Here is an 18,827-nt window from a genome sequence, read left to right as displayed (position 1 = left end):
GGGAGATATAAGACTCCAGCTTTAGTGATTTTTGCAATTCGTTCCAGTCATTGGCAGCAGAGAACTGGAAGGAAAGGCGGCCAAAGGGGGAGTTGGCTTTGGGGATGACCAGTGAAATATACCTGTTGTAGCATGTGCTACGGGCTCCAGAAACAGAAGGACTGGAATTTACACCAGTGGACAGCAGGTTGGATTCACTGACACTGCAACACTGTAAAAGAAAAGCCTGAGCGGAATTCCCACTTTGAGTTTTCAGAGGAAAAGGAAGCTAGGTTGAAGATAGCTGTATCACCGGTTGGTGGCAATTCGGCTAAGGGTGGTCTGGGGCTAACCTCTGATCTGTCATTGTTTCCTTGTCCTTGTTGTCTTTCTTGCACAGGACAGCCTAGCTGACCTGACAACTTAACACCTTATTCAAAATATTGGATTACTGGGAGTTTCAGGGGTACATCACAGGATACTGCAGCATTGAGAATAAGCCTTGGCTTACCCTGCAGTGCTAAACCTCTCTCACCAGACAAATATAATTTTGGGGGTATAACTTGATGTGTTATTTCACTGGAATTACACATTTATTACATTCTCCCAAAACATCTCAGCTAAGGCATTATATAGATAATTTAACCCAGGTATCGTCTTTACTCAGGCAATGACACATTTTCATTTATCTAAATTTAGACCAGTGGTCTTTTATCTGGACCACCATAAGAATTTTGTGCATGCTGCATAACAGGGCTGAACACAGATAAAGTATCTGGGGTTGAATGAGCAACAAACTTTTCACAGTTGTCCTCTGGAGGGTTAAGGGGCCTAAGCACTACGCTGTCCTGTCCTACCCAGACCTACACACTAATCCTCCGGTGGTGACGTCACTCAGCCTGTCTCCAAATGGGACGCGGTGCAGCAACAACTTTGTGGACTAGTTAGGCGTTCGTTGTGCATCTCCGGACGCAACATCACCCGTTAGCTGAACTTTTAACAGACTCCTCAACTTCGGAAACTCTGGGAAACTAAAAATGGGTAGGTTTCAAAATTAAATATAAATAAATGTTTATGTTTGACGTATACGTTTTAGATGGACCACTTTTTCCGTGATTGTTGATTATTTTTGGTCCTCCAAAGAGATCTCTCCGCGCAAACAACATCTAAAAGTGTAATGTTTACAATACTTTCCACCCAATTTATTTTTATCTGACCCGGTTTAGTAGGCTATCAGCATTAGAGTAGTTGACCAACTCGACACAAGACGATTAAAGGGAGATCAGTCTGGAAAGATTTCCCTACTACCAGGCGCAACTCGGCATGGGCTGAGAAGTTCCAACTGGAGTTGATAACCCACATCACTATCAGCTGTCTGAGGAAGTACATTCCTCATATTGCTCTTTGGTTTCTCAACCACTAACTAAATGAGTTATAAATGAGTAAATCAGTATCACAAATACATGTTTATAATGCCATCTTGTATGAGTAACTTTCCAGTGTAGATTGTTTTTGATTGAAGAGATCATAATGTTTTGACTATATCATTTAGTTGATGGATTGGAAATGCATTCTCCAATAGCTTAAATAGAGATGTTTCAGATTGTTATTGAATAATTGATGGTGTAATATCCGTGGAGCTTTATTTGCAGCTACATCTGGGTTTGCAATTCAGTATGAATATATTGAGCTGTTACTAGCGAGTTTGAGAGTTGTGTGGGCGGACAGTGGATGAGTTTCAGTTTTAGTCTATAAACAAAAACCTATATTATGCTATAGCATTTGGGTATCAAAACCAACGTAGAGTCCATAGACTATACACCCTCCATCAAGTTTCGACACTTGTCTCAGGCTAGGCAAGAGATGCAGTGTCGTGCCTGTGAGGGGCTGGGAGTTGTACTGGGGTGTAATTCCTGTGTCCTACTTGACTCTCTGACTCAGTCCCAAGTGTTGACCATCTGTGTTTCCACCCAGGGGATGCCTGCCTGGCAATAGGGAGCTAGGCGCCAATGCTATGGATATCCAGCAACTTCTTAAAGGCTCCCAGCGGACTTATGGGCTTTGGGGCTCTAAGAGGCTGTCGGCCAGATGGGACAGACAGTATAGATTGAGAAAGAGCACTCTCATTTACCCCCGAATTGTCTATGAGACTGTTAAGCTATAGTCAGTGTCTTTTGTGTTCTTCATATCATATCACACGGTCCTTCAATAATAGGAGTAGACTCATTCTCATTCATGCAGAAATAGATTGTTGATGCTCTCCAAGGCAGGTCTATATGTTGCTTTTTTTATTGGGGGAACTGAGCCTTCCCTCTCACAGGATAGATGGATTCTAAGAAAACAAATGGAATAGAGCTCTCACATAAGCCTGTTGATTTGCAGTGGTGCAGCTGAGGCTATGGGGGGACTGGGAGGAGAGAACACTGTCAGTGTGAGAATGTGTATCAGCATTCATTAATTCCCTATGAAGCTCCCACAGTGGCCTCTTTGTGTTCCTAATTTGGCCCTTCTCCTTTGTGTGCGACTTTAGTGGCTGTTGATGCCGAGGGTAGTTCACTGAATTGCAAGTTGCAGAGTAGACGGACCCCCTGTGAAATAGGCCCCTCATCCTCTCTCACTCTTTCTCTCTCTCTCTCTCTCTCTCTCTCTCAGAGGATATTGCCTTGCATTGCAATTGACCATTGTCCACTGCCTCAAGGCTCTGTTCACATTCATATGTCTCTCAGTAGGACATTAAGACAATAGGTCCCTGAGGAGGGATAGGGATGAGAAGTTACCATTGAGTATAGTAGTGCTGGTGAGCTTCTTATAATGAGGTATTGGCTTTGGTTGTTGAACGTTTCCCTAAGATGTTATCCGTAACGGTCTAAATGGATTCCCTGGTGACTTTCTCATGGAGGCGGTGTCACATTTAAAACATTCCCCACTGTTTCTCCGATGCCTCTATGGTGTTAAAGAGGTTTTATAACAGTGGATATATGGACAATGTGGGAGGATGCTTGGCTCTGACTGGGACCTCCGAAGTCCAAGACTTAATTCAGTGAGGAAGCAGCATGGAGTTAGATGTTCCAGATGTTCTGCCAACTTCTACTCAGCTCTATAGTCATGTGACTGTCACCTGTTTACTCAGCATCGGCCTCTGTTGCTATGCATCTCCTCCATGCCAACAGCTCAGAGTAGAGATTGTGGACTCATGCAACACTATTATGGGATCTAAACTATCACGCCTTGGGAAATTACCACGATATAATTGAGGAAGGATAACTGTTTATAGTGCTTGTGAGGATCATGCATGTTTATGCAATACAGCAGCTAAGAACTTACGTTTTTGTTTGCAACACTGGGGCCTACGAGTGGCTTCTGGCTGTTTCATTAGTCAAAGTACTTTACAGATGGGATCAATATGTTTCTGCCATTTCTTGATCTACTGCCGGTTTATAGAAACTCTGAAAGGAGAGAAGGGGCAGATGCGAAAAGGGGAAACTCACAAGCCTGTCATTTTCCATTTTATAGAGACAATTTAATTATATGCTTGTTCACATTTAGGGCTGTCTTGTGACTTGCAGGAGTTAAGGCTAATCAAATACAGCGAATTATGGACTTACTTGACTCTGAACAATTCCTCTCTGAGCCAGAACTTGATGGCCCAAAAAATAAAAATAGTTTTTCCTGCATGGAAACTCTCCCAACTCCAAAAACTGTTTTGATCTGTACTTAATTGTTCTCTGGAAAGAGTGATTCACCACTGGCGTCAAACCTCAAGATTTAAACATTGCACCATTGTTTATGACTGTAATCGGAGAAAGAGAGAAAAAAATCACTTGATTGCTAACCCAAATCAATAATGTAATTTTGAAAGACTCATTTGATTAAACATCTCATGGGTGCTGTTGTCTGTCATCGGTTTATCTCTATTACTCATGGTTTACGGGTAGAGTTTAGTGGTGACATAAGTCTTGTGCCAAATGTTGTTAATCTCCCTCAATCCCAAAGTCAATGTCTCCATTGACTGTAATTTCCGAATGTCATTGTTGACTACATTGACACACCAACAGAGAAAACAGACATATTGTTTTTTTCTGCCTCATGGAAATGATCTATCTCAGATGTTGTCCCTCCTTGGGACTTTTTTGAACTGCCTGTCTGCCTGGTGTTTGTGCAACCATCTGGGATGTCTGGAAGGTGTCAGATTGTTTTTGTCACACCAAGCAGGGTTACTCTGACATGGTTATATACACAGTGCACACGACTGTGCAGTGACCCTGCATCCTGAGAGGGACAAGAGGAAAGGAGAGGTTCCACATCTTTGAACGTCATGCCACTGGGCGAGTGTTTTTTTGGCTCTCAGAATCAGCGGCTTGTCAACCGATGCCTGAGCAATAACAGAGGGTGCGATCATGTGTCCCCATGCTCTGATCAGGATTCAAGGTTATCTCTGTGTGTGGGAGCACAGCTGGTCCATGCCAGGCCCACTCCAGATAATGGATACTGGAACAGGGGACAGCTCATGAATAACGTTTACATCCATATTTTTGTGAAGTCTGCAGAGACGTAGTTTGGCTTGTTTTCTGTTCAAGTACCTGGTATTCTCACATGTGACCCCTGTCATTTTACCACCTGTGTAGGAATGACGGCGTTAGAAAGGATGATGTAATAACACATTTACTCAGCCACTGATGCAACCATTTGTTTATTATGTTTCACCACCCACAATTTCACCCCCGTCTCTCCACATACTGTATGTTTTTGTTGTTATTATTTAGACAATTTCATTTTCAGCATTTACGATTTGTCATTACTCTTTATTATGGGTTTGCGGGCATCAAATATGCTTAATATCCATGTTAATGAGGTATTTGTTGTAATAATTTAATGATTTCTGGGCTTCTCTCCATTTGGCAGAGGATCTTACCGAGCATCTTTGGCAATTAAGCAGCAGATGAGGCCCACATATCCTCTCAGACAATCTGAGCTGCTCTGATGTGAAACCACTTAGTCCAACCAAATAAACTCTGCTATTTAATCCCTTTCTCTTTCTCTCCCCTCCTCTTTCTTCTCCCTGTTCCACCTTCCCACCTCTCCTGCTGTCTCTCCTCCTTCTCTTCTTTTCCTTCTCCCCTCTTCACTGCTCATTCTCTCCACTAAGAGTCCACACCTCTTATCCTCTCTTCTCTGTCTTCACTGTGGATGGTTGATTGCCCGGCACCAACATTGCAGCTCCGTCCAAGCGCTCATGTTAATTTGTTGAGCTTAATAAGTCCTCCTCCTGTCACAAAGAGGGCCATTGTGTATTGTGATATGAAATGATAGGAATAGAAGTTCCTGAGTGGGAATGCTTGCTCAAGCATGGCCCGTCCCCCTCACTTTTATTAAGGGCCTATTCACTGCTCCACTGTGATGTGTGGGGGCGCGGGGGGGGGGATTCACTGTGCTAACCTCCAGAGTTCACCCTTGTTAGAGAGTTGTCACATTGGTGCTGGAAACAGAGTGGAATCTGAATGCCTAAAAATATCCAGGATATGTAAATGAGTACATCCTGCCTCCTCCAGAACACTTGTTCCGTTTGACATGGTCGGTCATAATAAAGACATTGACTGTGCGATTTTTTTTTTTGTTGAGCTTGTTTAAAAATAAATTAAACTGTCAGTTTTTGTTATTGAACATTACCTCCAGAGTAACAAAAACTTTTTTTTACAATAGTCTTTTTATTATTAATAATAAAAAATGCATCCTGATAGTATGAAGTACCTTATATAACATGAACAAACCCATGATGGACAAAGTGTCTTCAGATACTCTGTATGCTGGCAGTGGCCCGAGCCTAGCTGAGGGGATATTTGTCATCCCTGTCTGTGGACAAACAGTCTGTATCAGTGTTTTTTGTACAGCACAGAATGTGTGGTCCACACAAACATTTCCAGAAGGCCTGGGTGAAAGCCGACAGTGGCCACAGACCGACATAAAAGCAGACAGTGGGCCACAGTCCGACACAAAGCAGACAGTGGCCATAGACCGACACAAAAGCAGACCGTAGCCACAGACCGACATAAAAGCAGACAGTCAACCACAGACCGACACAAAGCAGACAGTGGGCCACAGACCAATACAAAGCAAACAGTAGCCACAGACCGACACAAAAGCAGACAGTGGGCCACGGACCGACACAAAAGCAGACAGTAGGCCACAGACCGACACAAAGCAGACAGTGGGGCCACAGACCGACACAAAACAGACAGTGGGCCACAGACCGACACAAAGCAGACAGTGGGTCACAGACCGACACAAAGCAGACAGTGGCCACAGACCGACACAAAGCAGACAGTGGGTCACAGACCGACACAAAGCAGACAGTGGCCACAGACCGACACAAAGCAGACAGTGGGTCACAGACCGACACAAAGCAGACAGTGGGCCCCAGACCGACACAAAGCAGACAGTGGGCCACAGACCGACACAAAGCAGACAGTGGCCACAGACCGACACAGTGCTCATGTGCATTCACACCCTCATTGAACAGGCCAACCTACGCTTGGGGACTGTATCGATGCGACGGAAATCAATAACCATTTCCAACATGACCCAGAACTATTGCCAAGCTTCGGTTAAACAAATAGCCTACACAGATCATAAAGTATATAGGCTAGGGCATAACAGTCACTTTGTTTCAGGGTCAGGAATAGTGGCTTGACATAATTGGTATATAGTGATAGACAGCATCATGCCTAGCTACTGATACCAGGGGGCAGAGGTATCTGTAGGTTGTGACATCATTTCCTATACTAGTAACCCAGAGGCCCCAACCCTTCAGTACTAGATCAGGATCTGGGCCAGTAAATTAGCTAGTAGGTCATAGGGCGAGATGGGGGTTAGTGATTGTGTCGTCAAAAAATGGGGCTGATGCAATTAACAAGACAGACTACTTCCTTTGGATTTGTATCTTAACTTTGTGGGAACAATAGTATTTTAATGATACGAGTATGAAATCGTACTGTATCTCTGCAGAGAAAGCAAAATAATGAAATCCAATAGGACCGAAGCAGCCCCAATAATCTTTCACCTTCCATTTTATAATGTGCCTGAAATAGACAACTGGCAGACCCTTTGAGGTGATTTCGCTGTCAACAGTGATAGCTCAAGTGAAATATTGGAGCCATTCAACACACTTCAACATACTGCGGTCAGTATCTCTCATTGTCTTCTGACCTTGTTCAAAACCACCGCTTGAACTTCTCATGTTGTAGCCTTGATCTGTTTTGTTTGTATTTTAGTTCAGTTTTTTATGGATATATATAGATTTTTTAATTGAAAAAAGAACTGTTTGACTGTGGATGGCAGTTAGGGTAGCAGCAACAGAGTTAAAGTGAGTCCAAATGACTTGGAGCTTCCAGCTAATGCCCTCCAGGGTCATCTGCAGAGAGCCAGAGAGAAAATACCCCCAGAACACAGTACGCTGTGGGAGACTGGGAATGTATTGTGGTGGTGGAGGATTGTTATATACCTTTCATACCTAGACGTTTTTCTGCTTACTTTATCATGCCACCAACTTTTTGACACTTTTTCTTTATATCTGAAAGGTATTGCAACAAAACCTGTACTTTTAATACTGCCAACCAACCAAGCCATGACGTATTTAAAAGTCCCGCCAACCCCTCGCATTTCATCTTACCGACGTTGGCACACATTGAATTATGAACATTCTATTGTTGTCCGACATCAAACTTGTCCTTGTCGACCACAGAAAGGCTTTGAATGCATTTTTGTCTCTCCATTTAAATGTATGTAGTTCTGTCCTTGAGCTCTTCTTGTCTATTGTCACAGAAATGCTTTGTAATTTAGCTTGGGGGAATGCACACTGCCATTTCATCTTTTTTTTCTTGACTTTGATGGGTAAATATTTAAAGGCAAATTTGTGGTCATACGCACATCTTTAAAAACATAGGTGCTGGGCTAATAAAGAATAGTAGTACAGAAAAAGAAGGCCATCACACTTTTAAAGCTCCCAATTAACCGCTTTTCGGTTCGAAACGGATCTTCATCAGGTATTTAAAGTCTTCATCTCCAGCACCACCCCAACATCAACATACTGTTGTGAAAATGGCTCGTTGCTATGTTTTGTAGTAAAAAACATAGAGATGTAACAATCTGGGTGTAGTGTGTGCGAAGTCAGGCGCAGGAAGCAGAGAGTTCAGGGTAGTGCTATTTAATGCACAAACGGCGAACATAAGCCACCCTACGAAACACAGGGCACACACAAAAACAAATGCCCCAAACACGGGGACTCAAACAGTCCAGCAAAAACCCACGAAATGGGAAACACGCTAAACTCAAACGTGCACACTAGTTACACAAACAATCCTGCACAAACATAGCCCGACTAATCAGCCTAAACACAAAACAGGTGAAACCAATAAACAGAAAGAGGGAAAAGGATCAGTGGCCGCTAGTAGGCCGGTGACGACGACCGCCGAGCGCCACCCGAACAGGAAGGGGAGCCACCTTCGGTAGGAGTCGTGACACTAGAAAGATAAATGTTTCCAATGACATCATCAACCAATTAGTAGGTAATGCCTACTCATAATTGGTTAAAATCATACGATGCACACCAATGATGTCATTGGAAACGCTTATATTTCTCTATTTTTTTTAACGACAAAACATAGAAGCGCACAATTTTCACGTTGATGTTGGGGTGGTACTGGACATGATGAATATGAAATTTCCCCTTAAAGACCCTTATATTTAGCTAATAAATTCTGGGTTGCAAAAATTCTAATAAATCGACTCATTTCAGTTTACGTGACAAAACAAGCAACTGCTGTGAAATATATTTTCCATAACCAAAAATATAGTATTTTCAAGTTTGAGGCTGATGATAACTGGAAGTAAAAGACGCTGGAAGTAAAAAACTGGAAGTAAAAAACTAAACTTAAGAATGGGAAGCATAGAAATAGCTCAAATAGAACAGATCTACCACTTAGACTTGCTTTCACAGAGAAAGACAGATGTATAGCACACATTTCTATGCGAATTTGATTGGGTTGCCCAAAAAGTTACATATTGCAGCTTAAATACTTAATATGCATAAGGTTCTAATAAACTACAAATCGCTAGTAGGCTATCTGTCATCAGCCAAAATATCTGTTGGGGAGTTTGAAAGGAAAGAAGGTGTGCGATTTTGTGATTACATCCAATGTGGATCAAAAAATGTGCTTTCTGAAATCATCCTACAGAGTTTCATCCAGGTCAGAGGTTTTTATTCTGGACATGATCGAACAGAGCAGATTCTAATGCGGTTCCAAATATTATTTAAATTTTATTCTATTATATTCCTTTATATTATTTCTTATCAATAAAATATAGGCCACATGTGTGTTGATTGTGATCAGGGCAGTGGAATGTAGGCTAAGTGTGTCTCTTGTCTGTTTAAAAAAATAACTATTGATTTCATTTGCATGGCGCAGCAGACCAGTAACATAATAAACTCAAATGCTATGCTATTCTGTTCTTTTGAAAATACATTTGATTAGTCTTATAATGTTTTTGAGGACCTGCATGAACAAATGAATAATGGATTTCTTTGTCTAGCCTGCTCATATAATTACCAGAACATAGAATGTTTTGAGTGGCCAACTTTATATTCACCATAACAGGAAAATGCAAGGTCATTAATTACTAATTATTTACAAGTAGGCTATGACAAGCTGCTAACCTTGTTGGAAATGACAGGAAACAGAGTTTTAGTTATACAGTAAGCATAATCAAACTGCCTTACTGTGTTTGAACTGTGCTAAAATAATAGCCTCTTTACTTTGTGAATGTGAAGAAATGAAAGCAGTGGAATGTCAGACTTTAAATAGGGGAATAGAAACTACAGCTGTCAGGTTACCATGACAACGATCACAACAACAGGGTCAAAGTTGAACGTATCTTGCTCCTTCCCGGCGAAAGCAATGGCTATATAAAAAGAGAATGCACACAAGGAAGAGGTAAAAATAGGGCTGTTTAAAAGAAACATTGACCAATTGTTTCTATAGCCAACATACTGTGAATCCTATGTGCAAGCAAAATTACAGAAGGAGGCTGTAGGACCAGCCTGTTGGCCAGGTGCCCATGGAGAATATTAAACAACTTCACAGATAGCTCTTTGTGCTCGGCTCCTTTAGCACTGCTGCTAAACAACCCGTAAGACAAAGGCGTTCTGGGGTTCCCCCAGTGCAGCGCTAAGAGGTGTTCACCATATGAAGAGGCATGCTGGCCTGCCCCGGGCCATTCACAGGCAGCAAAAAGGGTACGCTGTATCGAGCAGACTTTTAAATGCAAACTAAAGTAACCCTTTCATACTTCCTCTGGGCCTCTTCAGGACAACATGAAAAAGAATACTTTTGTGAGATCTGGTTTAACAGCCACGTATCTGGTGGTGTTTACCTGCTGCATAGCTGCGGATGGATACTGCTTCTGGCATTCTGATGGAATTTGCCAATGGCTCAATAGAGTGATATCCTCTTCTTTTGACTCGTTTTATGTGAATAAAGAGAACTCCGTTTAATATTCATCAAATCCAATCAAGCAAATTCCAACCCCCCAAATACTGTACAAATGTTCAATGTTTACGGAAAGATGTCAAATGAAAAGACACTAATTAGGCCAACGTCCTTATAATCAGGTCATAATTAATCACTGCTATTCAAAGATACATTTAAGAGATAAATCAGTTGAACTATTCCGAAGGTCATCATGTACACACGTTGCCCAACTCCTTTTAATTGAAGAATATTCTTAGATGTTACAGAATGTACACATGATGACCCCCCCAGTCAGCTCTCTGTGATTCTAATGCATGTGACTATGGAACCAGTGTCTCAGAGGGTTGACCGTGTTAGCCGAATTGTTCCGCTAGGAATGCTTTTCCTGTGGAATGAATGAAGGCTCTGAGTCAAGCTCACGTTGTCCACCTGTCATCCTCCTAGGATTATCTTGATAGACATAGAAGACACCTCTGCCCGGCAGATGAAAATATCCAGAATAGCGGAGCATTCTGTCTGGATAAAGCGACAGCTGCAGGAAACCCATTAGCTTGTGTATCCAGGGATCACATTTGCCGCTAAGACTGTTTGGGGATTGAAAAATTGGAATAAAGAACGTAGTTTACAGTACCTAGACGCATGACTGAGCCTCATATTCTCTCAACACAAATATGAGAGATGTAGAAAGATATCTGGTGTGTTGGCTGGTAAAGAATGATCAATATTATTGGTAACATTTATATCTTGACCAAACTATACCGGACGCATTTTTGCTGGTGTCTAGCTAGCATCACTATGGTTCTTTGGTTAATGGGACAGTATTTAAGCTGAGAGGATTTTGTATCCTTCTAGTTCATTTAGGAGGAAATGAGAAGCGAAAACATTGAGAACAGTGTGAGAGCTGCAAAGCCCTGGACTAAGAGAATGTCAATGAGAACGAAGCTTCAGGGCCTGGGAGAGGAAATCCCAGATGTTCCTGTCTGAAAAACAACGTGACCCCGTAACTGTGTTCAGTGAGCAACACAGACCAAGGGAGACCAGGGGAGAGGAGTTAGCGGTGCTGTATGAAATTTAAACTGCTGCTATGTCTCATAATTCATTTCAATGTCGGACATCTGCCCTATAAGAAACTAATGCTGTAACAATAGAGAGGCCACAGCTGAGATTTAAAAAATTATGCAGTGAAGGAGAGAGAACATCTGGAACATAGGGAGCGACCAGCTTCCTGGTTTACTGTTACCCAAACAGGTTTGGGACCAATTAAAGAGCTTTGTAGAACCGTATTGGGGATAGTGGACCTTATTAACCAGATGTGCATGAGAAGTAGGATTCAGTGTTTCCTCTCTCCTCGTGCCATACTCACTGCTTTATGAACAGGGTGAGACGTGTGTGTGTGTGTGTGTGTGTGTGTGTGTGTGTGTGTGTGTGTGTGTGTTTGTCATCTATTTGACTTGACCAAGTTCAAAGCTGCTGGTTTCATTTAGGCTTAACGAAAGCTGTTTAAGTCGCCTGGCTGGCTTTTCAGCTATGGTCAGTTTTTTTCTGAACATAAAAAATGGGATGATCATTTTCTATGTTTTTAGATCTGATGTTTGGCTATTGGCACTGGAATTGAGGGATGTCTGTGTTTTTCGTCTGTGGTTCACAATTGGACGGGTGAATCTAATGAAGAACAGCATGGCTTCAGGACATATTGAAGTATGCACTGTCAGATGCATGAGCCGTGCAGTTGGAAATTGGAATTCAGCTTGCAGTCTATAGTGTCCATAAAATGATGTCTGTTATTTTTCACATTCAGAAATACCAAACAGTTGATTAAAACTGTGTTGTGTCCTTCAGGATAGTTTAATGTACACATTCAGCTACAGCTGAGAGCAGGAGACATTTCGAAGTACACTACAGTGGCTGATGGCATAATTGGGTCATCCACAATCTGTGTTTTCACTGCTCCCTCTACTCTACCTCTCCTTAGACATACCAATAGACCGGGAAATTATCCAGTGGGAATTTTGGGACCCTACTTGCAGTCCTGTATGAACTGGGGTACAATTATGCACTTATAACTAAAGGTACAAAGGATGTTTACAGTGACAAGTGAATGGATGTCACATTACAGTGACAAGTGAATGGATGTCACATTACAGTGACAAGCGAATGGATGAATGCAACAACCATGTCTCTGTCACTAACAAATACAGTCATAGGTGTTAACTCTACAATTGACCCGAAAGGCAGGGCACTCCCATATACTCAGTGTTAAGTGAACACACACTGCTTAGAGGAAAGCCTTATTACTCTAAGCAGTGTGTTCACTTAACACTGAGTATATGGGTCCACATACTCAACACTTTCAGTGTTGATTTCTTTGAAAAAAATAACACTGGAGAATTTTCTGTGTAGAGTAATGGAATGACCCACTTAATAAAATAGATTAGTTTCCATCTTCATCTTACAACCCATGTGACCCTATATTCACTTAGTCTGAATGAAATAAAGGATAACTGGTCAACACATCTCCTGGTTGGTGCCTGAGGCCAGCAGCGGGGTGGAAATGCCAAGTTCAGGTTGCAGCAGGTCTTTGTCCTTCCAGGATCCAGCTCCAGGATGCAGATCATAGCTCACATAGCCGGGTTAGGAGGGTTAAGAGTGCTGCGTGGCAGAACAAAGGCATTAAAGCGAGCTGCCCCATCCATTCCTCTGTTGTCATAGCGCTGCTGATGAATCCTGACACTCCTTTAGATGCCTGGCCTGTGGAGAGAGAGAGAGAGAGAGAGAGAGAGAGAGAGAGAGAGAGGGGGGAGCTCTGGCTGGGCTGAATGGAGAAGGAGGTCCCCGTGTTAAAGATGTCTGGGAGCCTCGAGCCCCGGAGATAGAGTAGGGTAAACTGTTGGGTCAGGGGTGAGAGGTTGGCAGCGTGATGCTGGAGACAATAGGTATGCCGATACGGAGACCGCTGGAAGAGAAAGAGTTCCCAGCAGCTGTGAGAGAAGGAGGGAGGAGGAGGGAGTAGGGGGTGGTCATGGGAAACCCCCAAGATTAGCCTGAGAGTTTTGTCCCTGTGTTTCATTATGTCTCCATTGTGTGTGTGTGTGTGTGTGTGTGTGTGTGTGTGTGTGTGTGTGCGCGCGTGCGTGTGTGCGCATGTACTCTCGTGCATGTCCCTACCCCCTGTGTGACAAGTAGCAAAATTAAAGAACTGATCAGAGATAATGTTATGCACAATCATAGCAGCTGCAGCATGGGAACTTCTGGAAAGTGACTATAGTCTCATTGGAAACCATTGGGACACAAGTAAAGCACTTTTCTTTGAGATACTATCTGAACAATAAGCGTATTTTTGCCCTTAATAGAATACAGGCTTATATGAAATTTAGAGCATGAGCAACCTCATGTTTTCATACATACAAGGAATATTACATGCATTATAATTCCTTGGCCACGGGCAATGGCCAAACTGTATGATCCATACTAACCTTCTCATAGATAGCGAGGTAGGCCTACTTATCAATTCAATTCCAGCACTTTTATATTGAATTCTATAGGAGCAGCTGTTGTTACTAATGAATATTCATGTACACAGTTGATTTCTCAAGTCTGAGGTTATTCACATGGCTGGCTAACAATGTCAAGTTTGTGTGCCTCTCGTTGCCTGAAGGACATGTTCAGATGTACTGAGACGTGAGAAAGTAGCATAAAGAGGGCAAGAAAACAGTATTCAAGAGTCAAGTAACACAGTATTCTCACGATGGAGATACAGCAGATGGCTGGTAATATTAGTGTTTACTGCTGACTAATTACAGCAATGAGTTTTTGAATTATATATGATACAAGTAGCAGTACCATGAACCTTGTGCTGGGTTAAATATACAAGGCTTATGATGATGAACATTGTATTTAGGAGATTAAGTTCACTGAGGTGAGGTTCTGTTTCGTGCTGTATACGGCCCAGCTCCAATGAACAGCACACACACTTCAGATCTGTGCTTATTGAGTCTTCTCTGAAATTATAGATCAGCAGAACAAGTGGGTGCAATTTCAGTTCCATTATCGTTTGTCATCACGGAGACTTAGAGCTTTATTAGCAGGGCTGGGATGTGTCAATGTGCCCCTCTCTTCCCCAGATAGAGAGAGAGAGAGAGAGATACAGTGAGGACGGAGGGGGACAGATTGACTCAGATTAGAGGGATTTCATCCACCCGTGCGGCTGCCTGACTAATGCCTTTACCAAATGTCTTCAGACACACAGAGCTTACACCTGGAAACAGTTTCTCTGAAAGGGTAGATCTAGCCTGGTGATCAGCCTGTTTATACTTTAGTCAAAGACAATGATAGAAGAATTGTAGCACCAATTTTTTGATGTACTGCTCAATGTCAAATACAGTTTGTTATTGTCACTTGGTGACAAAGAGGGTTGTGCCAATTGCTTTTTAAGAGTTCTGTTCATTACCTTTTCTCTGAGAAGAGCCTCCCTCCCTCTCCAGTTTAAATAATTCCCAGACCTTTCTGGAGAAGATGGAATGGTTTCTGAGCAGAGAAAGGAACCCATGGCTCGCCTGTGGAGTGGAAAATGTAATTCCAAATGCTGCTATTAGTGGCTTCTTCTATTCCAGAATAATTATTGAATGAGCTGCATTTACCCCTGTGAGCCATAGTGATGTGTTTTGTTTTGATTTACAACCCAAATTGTTCGAGTGGCCCATATTTTCTGGGGTAACGGGAGTGTCTTACTGGTTCGTATTCTTTCAAAACTATAAACATACAGTACATATAGGCCAATGGGACCTATCTATAATTATTATTTGGTAGTATTGCCTTTAAATTGTTTAACTTGGATCAAACGTTTCGGGTAACCTTTCACAAGCTTCCCACAATAAGTTGGGGGAATTTTGCCCCATTCCTCCTTACAGAGCTGGTGTAACTGAGTCGGGTTTGTAGGCCTTTGCTCGCACATGCTTTTTAAATTTTCTATAGGATTGAGGTCAGGGGTCATTGTCCATTTGGAAGACCCATTTGCGACCAAGCTTTAACTTCCTGACTGATGTCCTGAGATGTTGTTTCAATATATCCACATAATTTTCCTCCTCATGATGCCATCTATTTTGTGAAGTGCACCAGTCCCTCCTGCAGTAAAGCACCCCGACAACATTATGCTGCCACCCCGTGCTTCACGTTTGGGATGGTGTTCTTCAGCTTGCAAGCCTCCCCCTTTTTCCTCCAAACATAACGATGGTCATTATGGCCAAACAGGTCTATTTTTGTTTTATCAGACCAGAGGACATTTTCTCCAAAAAGTACGATCTTTGTCCCCATGTGCAGTTGCAAACCGTAGTCTGGCTTTTTTTATGGCGGTTTTGGAGCAATGGCTTCTTCCTTGCTGAGCGGCCTTTCAGGTTATGTCGATATAGGGCTCGTTTTACTGTGGATATAGATATTTTTGTACCTGTTTCCTCCAGCATATTCACAAGGTCATTTGCTGTTGTTCTGGGAATGATTTGCACTTTTCGCACCAAAGTATGTTCATCTCTAGGAGACAGAACGCGTCTCCTTCCTGAGAGGTATGACGGCTAGGTGGTCCCATGGTGTTTATACTTGCGTACTATTGTTTGTACAGATAAATGTGGTACCTTCAGGAGGGATCCTTAACTTGTGCCTCTGGCCTGGACAAGGCTCTTTGTGGTAAAAGCGACGCTTATCAAGTCAATTAGCAAGTAGCGAGGTATACATGTAGCTCTCCAAGTTCAGGTCCAGATGACATGGACGGCCATACTACTTGAGTGTATGTAAACTTCTGACCCACTGGGAATGTGATTAAGAAATAAAAGCTGAAATAAATCATTCTCTCTACTATTATTCTGACATTTCACATTCTTAAAATAAAGTGGTGATCCTAACTGACCTAAGACAGGACATTTTTACATGGATTAAATGTCAGGAATTGTGAAAAACTGAGTTTAAATGTATTTGGCTAAGGTGTATGTAAACTTCCGACTTCAACAGTACATGTACGCAGTTATAACCCAGCCTTGTCCTGGTGGCAGCGTTAAAATGAAGACAGGGTCCTGAGGCTTTCATCCTCTTCGTTATCTGCATTCTGCCCAGCCAATGGCTCTTCAAGCCTGATGGCAGTTTCCAAGGTGGAACAGACAGGAAGCACGGGTAATATGAAACATCTGGTGCTGCTCACCACAGCCAATCCCAAAGGCCCGCTGGAGGTGCCAGCTCTGGGAGTGTAGAGTCACATGAGAGGCGAAACGTGGCTGCCAGGCATCCCCCAGTGTGGCTTCTCCCCTTCTCTTCTTTCCTCCAGACCTAAAACGACAGCAACACAAACATGCAATTTGAGAAGCACTGAGTCAGACGTCCAGGGGATTATTTAGTCAAACACTAGCTTGCAATTACACCAGGCAGAGAATGTCTCCTAGACCAGAGAGAACAACACAATGAGGGGTGTGTCAAACATCAAACTAACTTCAGCAGATATGGGTTTCTAAAGAGAAGCATAGTATCTATGAAGAAGATAGCTAAGGTTAGCTAAGGTGATGAACTTTCAAACGCAGCCAACATGTTGACATGGTGTAAACAACGCCTGTCAGGCTACTGGAGTTTTAAAGCACAATTGCCGAATGTGTTGGTATGCATGAAGTGATTGTGATTTACCACACAATGACCCTGTGGTTTGTTTGCAAGAGGTTGACAATATATCAAACTGTGGCCCCTGAAGTGTCCCCTCAAGCAGTTGAAGGAGTTTGCACGTATTCCATGTGTTTTTGATCAGCATTCAAAGGCTACCAGCTTGAGGTGTAAACAACATGGTGTTGTGTGAAGGGAATTTATTTCCCCAGTTCTTTAGTTGTGGATTTGTGTACATTTGAATTTTAGAGACCCTCGTTTAAATCTTGTCTGCCCATGTAGCGCCACTTGATTCTAAATTCACTCTGTGAGGTTTTCTTTGCAAATCCTCGTATGCAACACTTAAGGTTTACAAAGTTGACTTTATCCAATCAGCTGTTATAGCTAGCATGTCAGTTTCACTGTAAGCTCAAACGTTTTCACGAGTGAAGAGGTAAACAATGCTTTCAAACTATGATTGCATTTCTATTCTGACCATTCAGTAGCGAGTTCCACATTTGTCCTAGCCCGTTGCCTTAATGAGGCTCATTACTGACAGAAAGCCTGTTGTTGTATCCTCCTCCCTACATGAATCTCTCTGTAATGAATGAGGACAGTTATTCTTAAACAGCAGTTTTACAGCCATAAAAGAGAGGTGTATTTCCCAGAGGAGGCAGGTTCAAGGGCCTCAGACGGTACATCAGAGCATCAGAACAATGACTGGGCAACATTAGCTACACTCCTGGGGTTAATTGGACACATACAAGTTGAATAATGCTTTCTTAAAGACCTTAGCAAGGTCTCCTTTACATGGACATGCGGGCTGCATTTTGTTATGGGTTTGGTACATACGCTGAGTATACCGAACGTTAGGAACACCTTCCTAATATTGAGTGATTCCCCCCTTTTGTCCTCAGAACAGCCTTTATTTTTCGGGGCATAGACTCTGCAGGGAGTCGAAAGCGTTCCACAGGGATGCTGGCCCCGTGTCGACTCCAATATTTCCCACAGTTGTGTCAAGTTGGGTGGATGTCCTTTGGGTGGTGGACCATTCTTGATACACACGGGAAACATGAGCATGAAAAAAACCAGCAGTGTTGTAATTCATGACACAAACCTATGCGCCTGGCACCTACTTTAACCTGTCTGCCCTTCATCTACGTTGACTGTAGTGGGCGGCAGGTAGCCTAGTGGTTAGAGCTTTAGACTATTAACCGAAAGGTTGCAAGATCGAATCCCCGAGCTGACAAGGTAAAAATCTGTTTTCCTACCCCTGAACAAGGCAGTTAACCCACTGTTCCTAGGCTGTCATTGAAAATAAGAATGTGTTCTTAACTGACTTGCCTAGTTAAATAAATGAATTTGACCTGGTCAGTCTATGTTGTGGAAAGAGCATATGTTTTGTAGACTCAATGTATGTGTGCGCTGCACACTAGGCTAACTATAAGTGGTAGGTTGAGACTTGTTCAGCTAGATAAACTACAGGGCTCAATGTTACATGTGTTGCATTTCAACTGCATTTGTTCTTGTGGAGCCACTTACATTAAATGGGTCAACAAACAACAGAATGGATATGCATAACAAATCAATGACATAATGGATGGTGCAGCATGCCAACCATGACGTCAGAAATATAGAGCATGTTGACTTATGAAGTCCTCCCAAAAAAGTAGGTCAACACAGTCTACTGTGGCGTGAAGTTATCTGGGGTTATTG

At 42.6% G+C, this 18,827-nt stretch overlaps 1 protein-coding gene across 1 annotated transcript in view; it reads left to right on the top strand.

Moving 5' to 3' along the window:
- Positions 1-861: 861 nt before the first annotated feature.
- Positions 862-18,827, top strand: part of gpm6bb (glycoprotein M6Bb) — a 49,371-nt gene continuing 31,405 nt past the window's right edge. Inside the window, exon 1 of the mRNA XM_024389091.2 lies at positions 862-1,020. Coding sequence (XP_024244859.1) covers positions 1,017-1,020 — 4 coding nt within the window. The 5' untranslated portion in view covers positions 862-1,016. The remainder of the gene's footprint in view (positions 1,021-18,827) is intronic.

The sequence above is a fragment of the Oncorhynchus tshawytscha genome, linkage group LG26 (assembly GCF_018296145.1).
Source record: "Oncorhynchus tshawytscha isolate Ot180627B linkage group LG26, Otsh_v2.0, whole genome shotgun sequence".
In the NCBI taxonomy this organism is placed as follows: Eukaryota; Metazoa; Chordata; class Actinopteri; order Salmoniformes; family Salmonidae; genus Oncorhynchus; species Oncorhynchus tshawytscha.
This window is presented reverse-complemented; position numbering and strand designations above follow the sequence as displayed.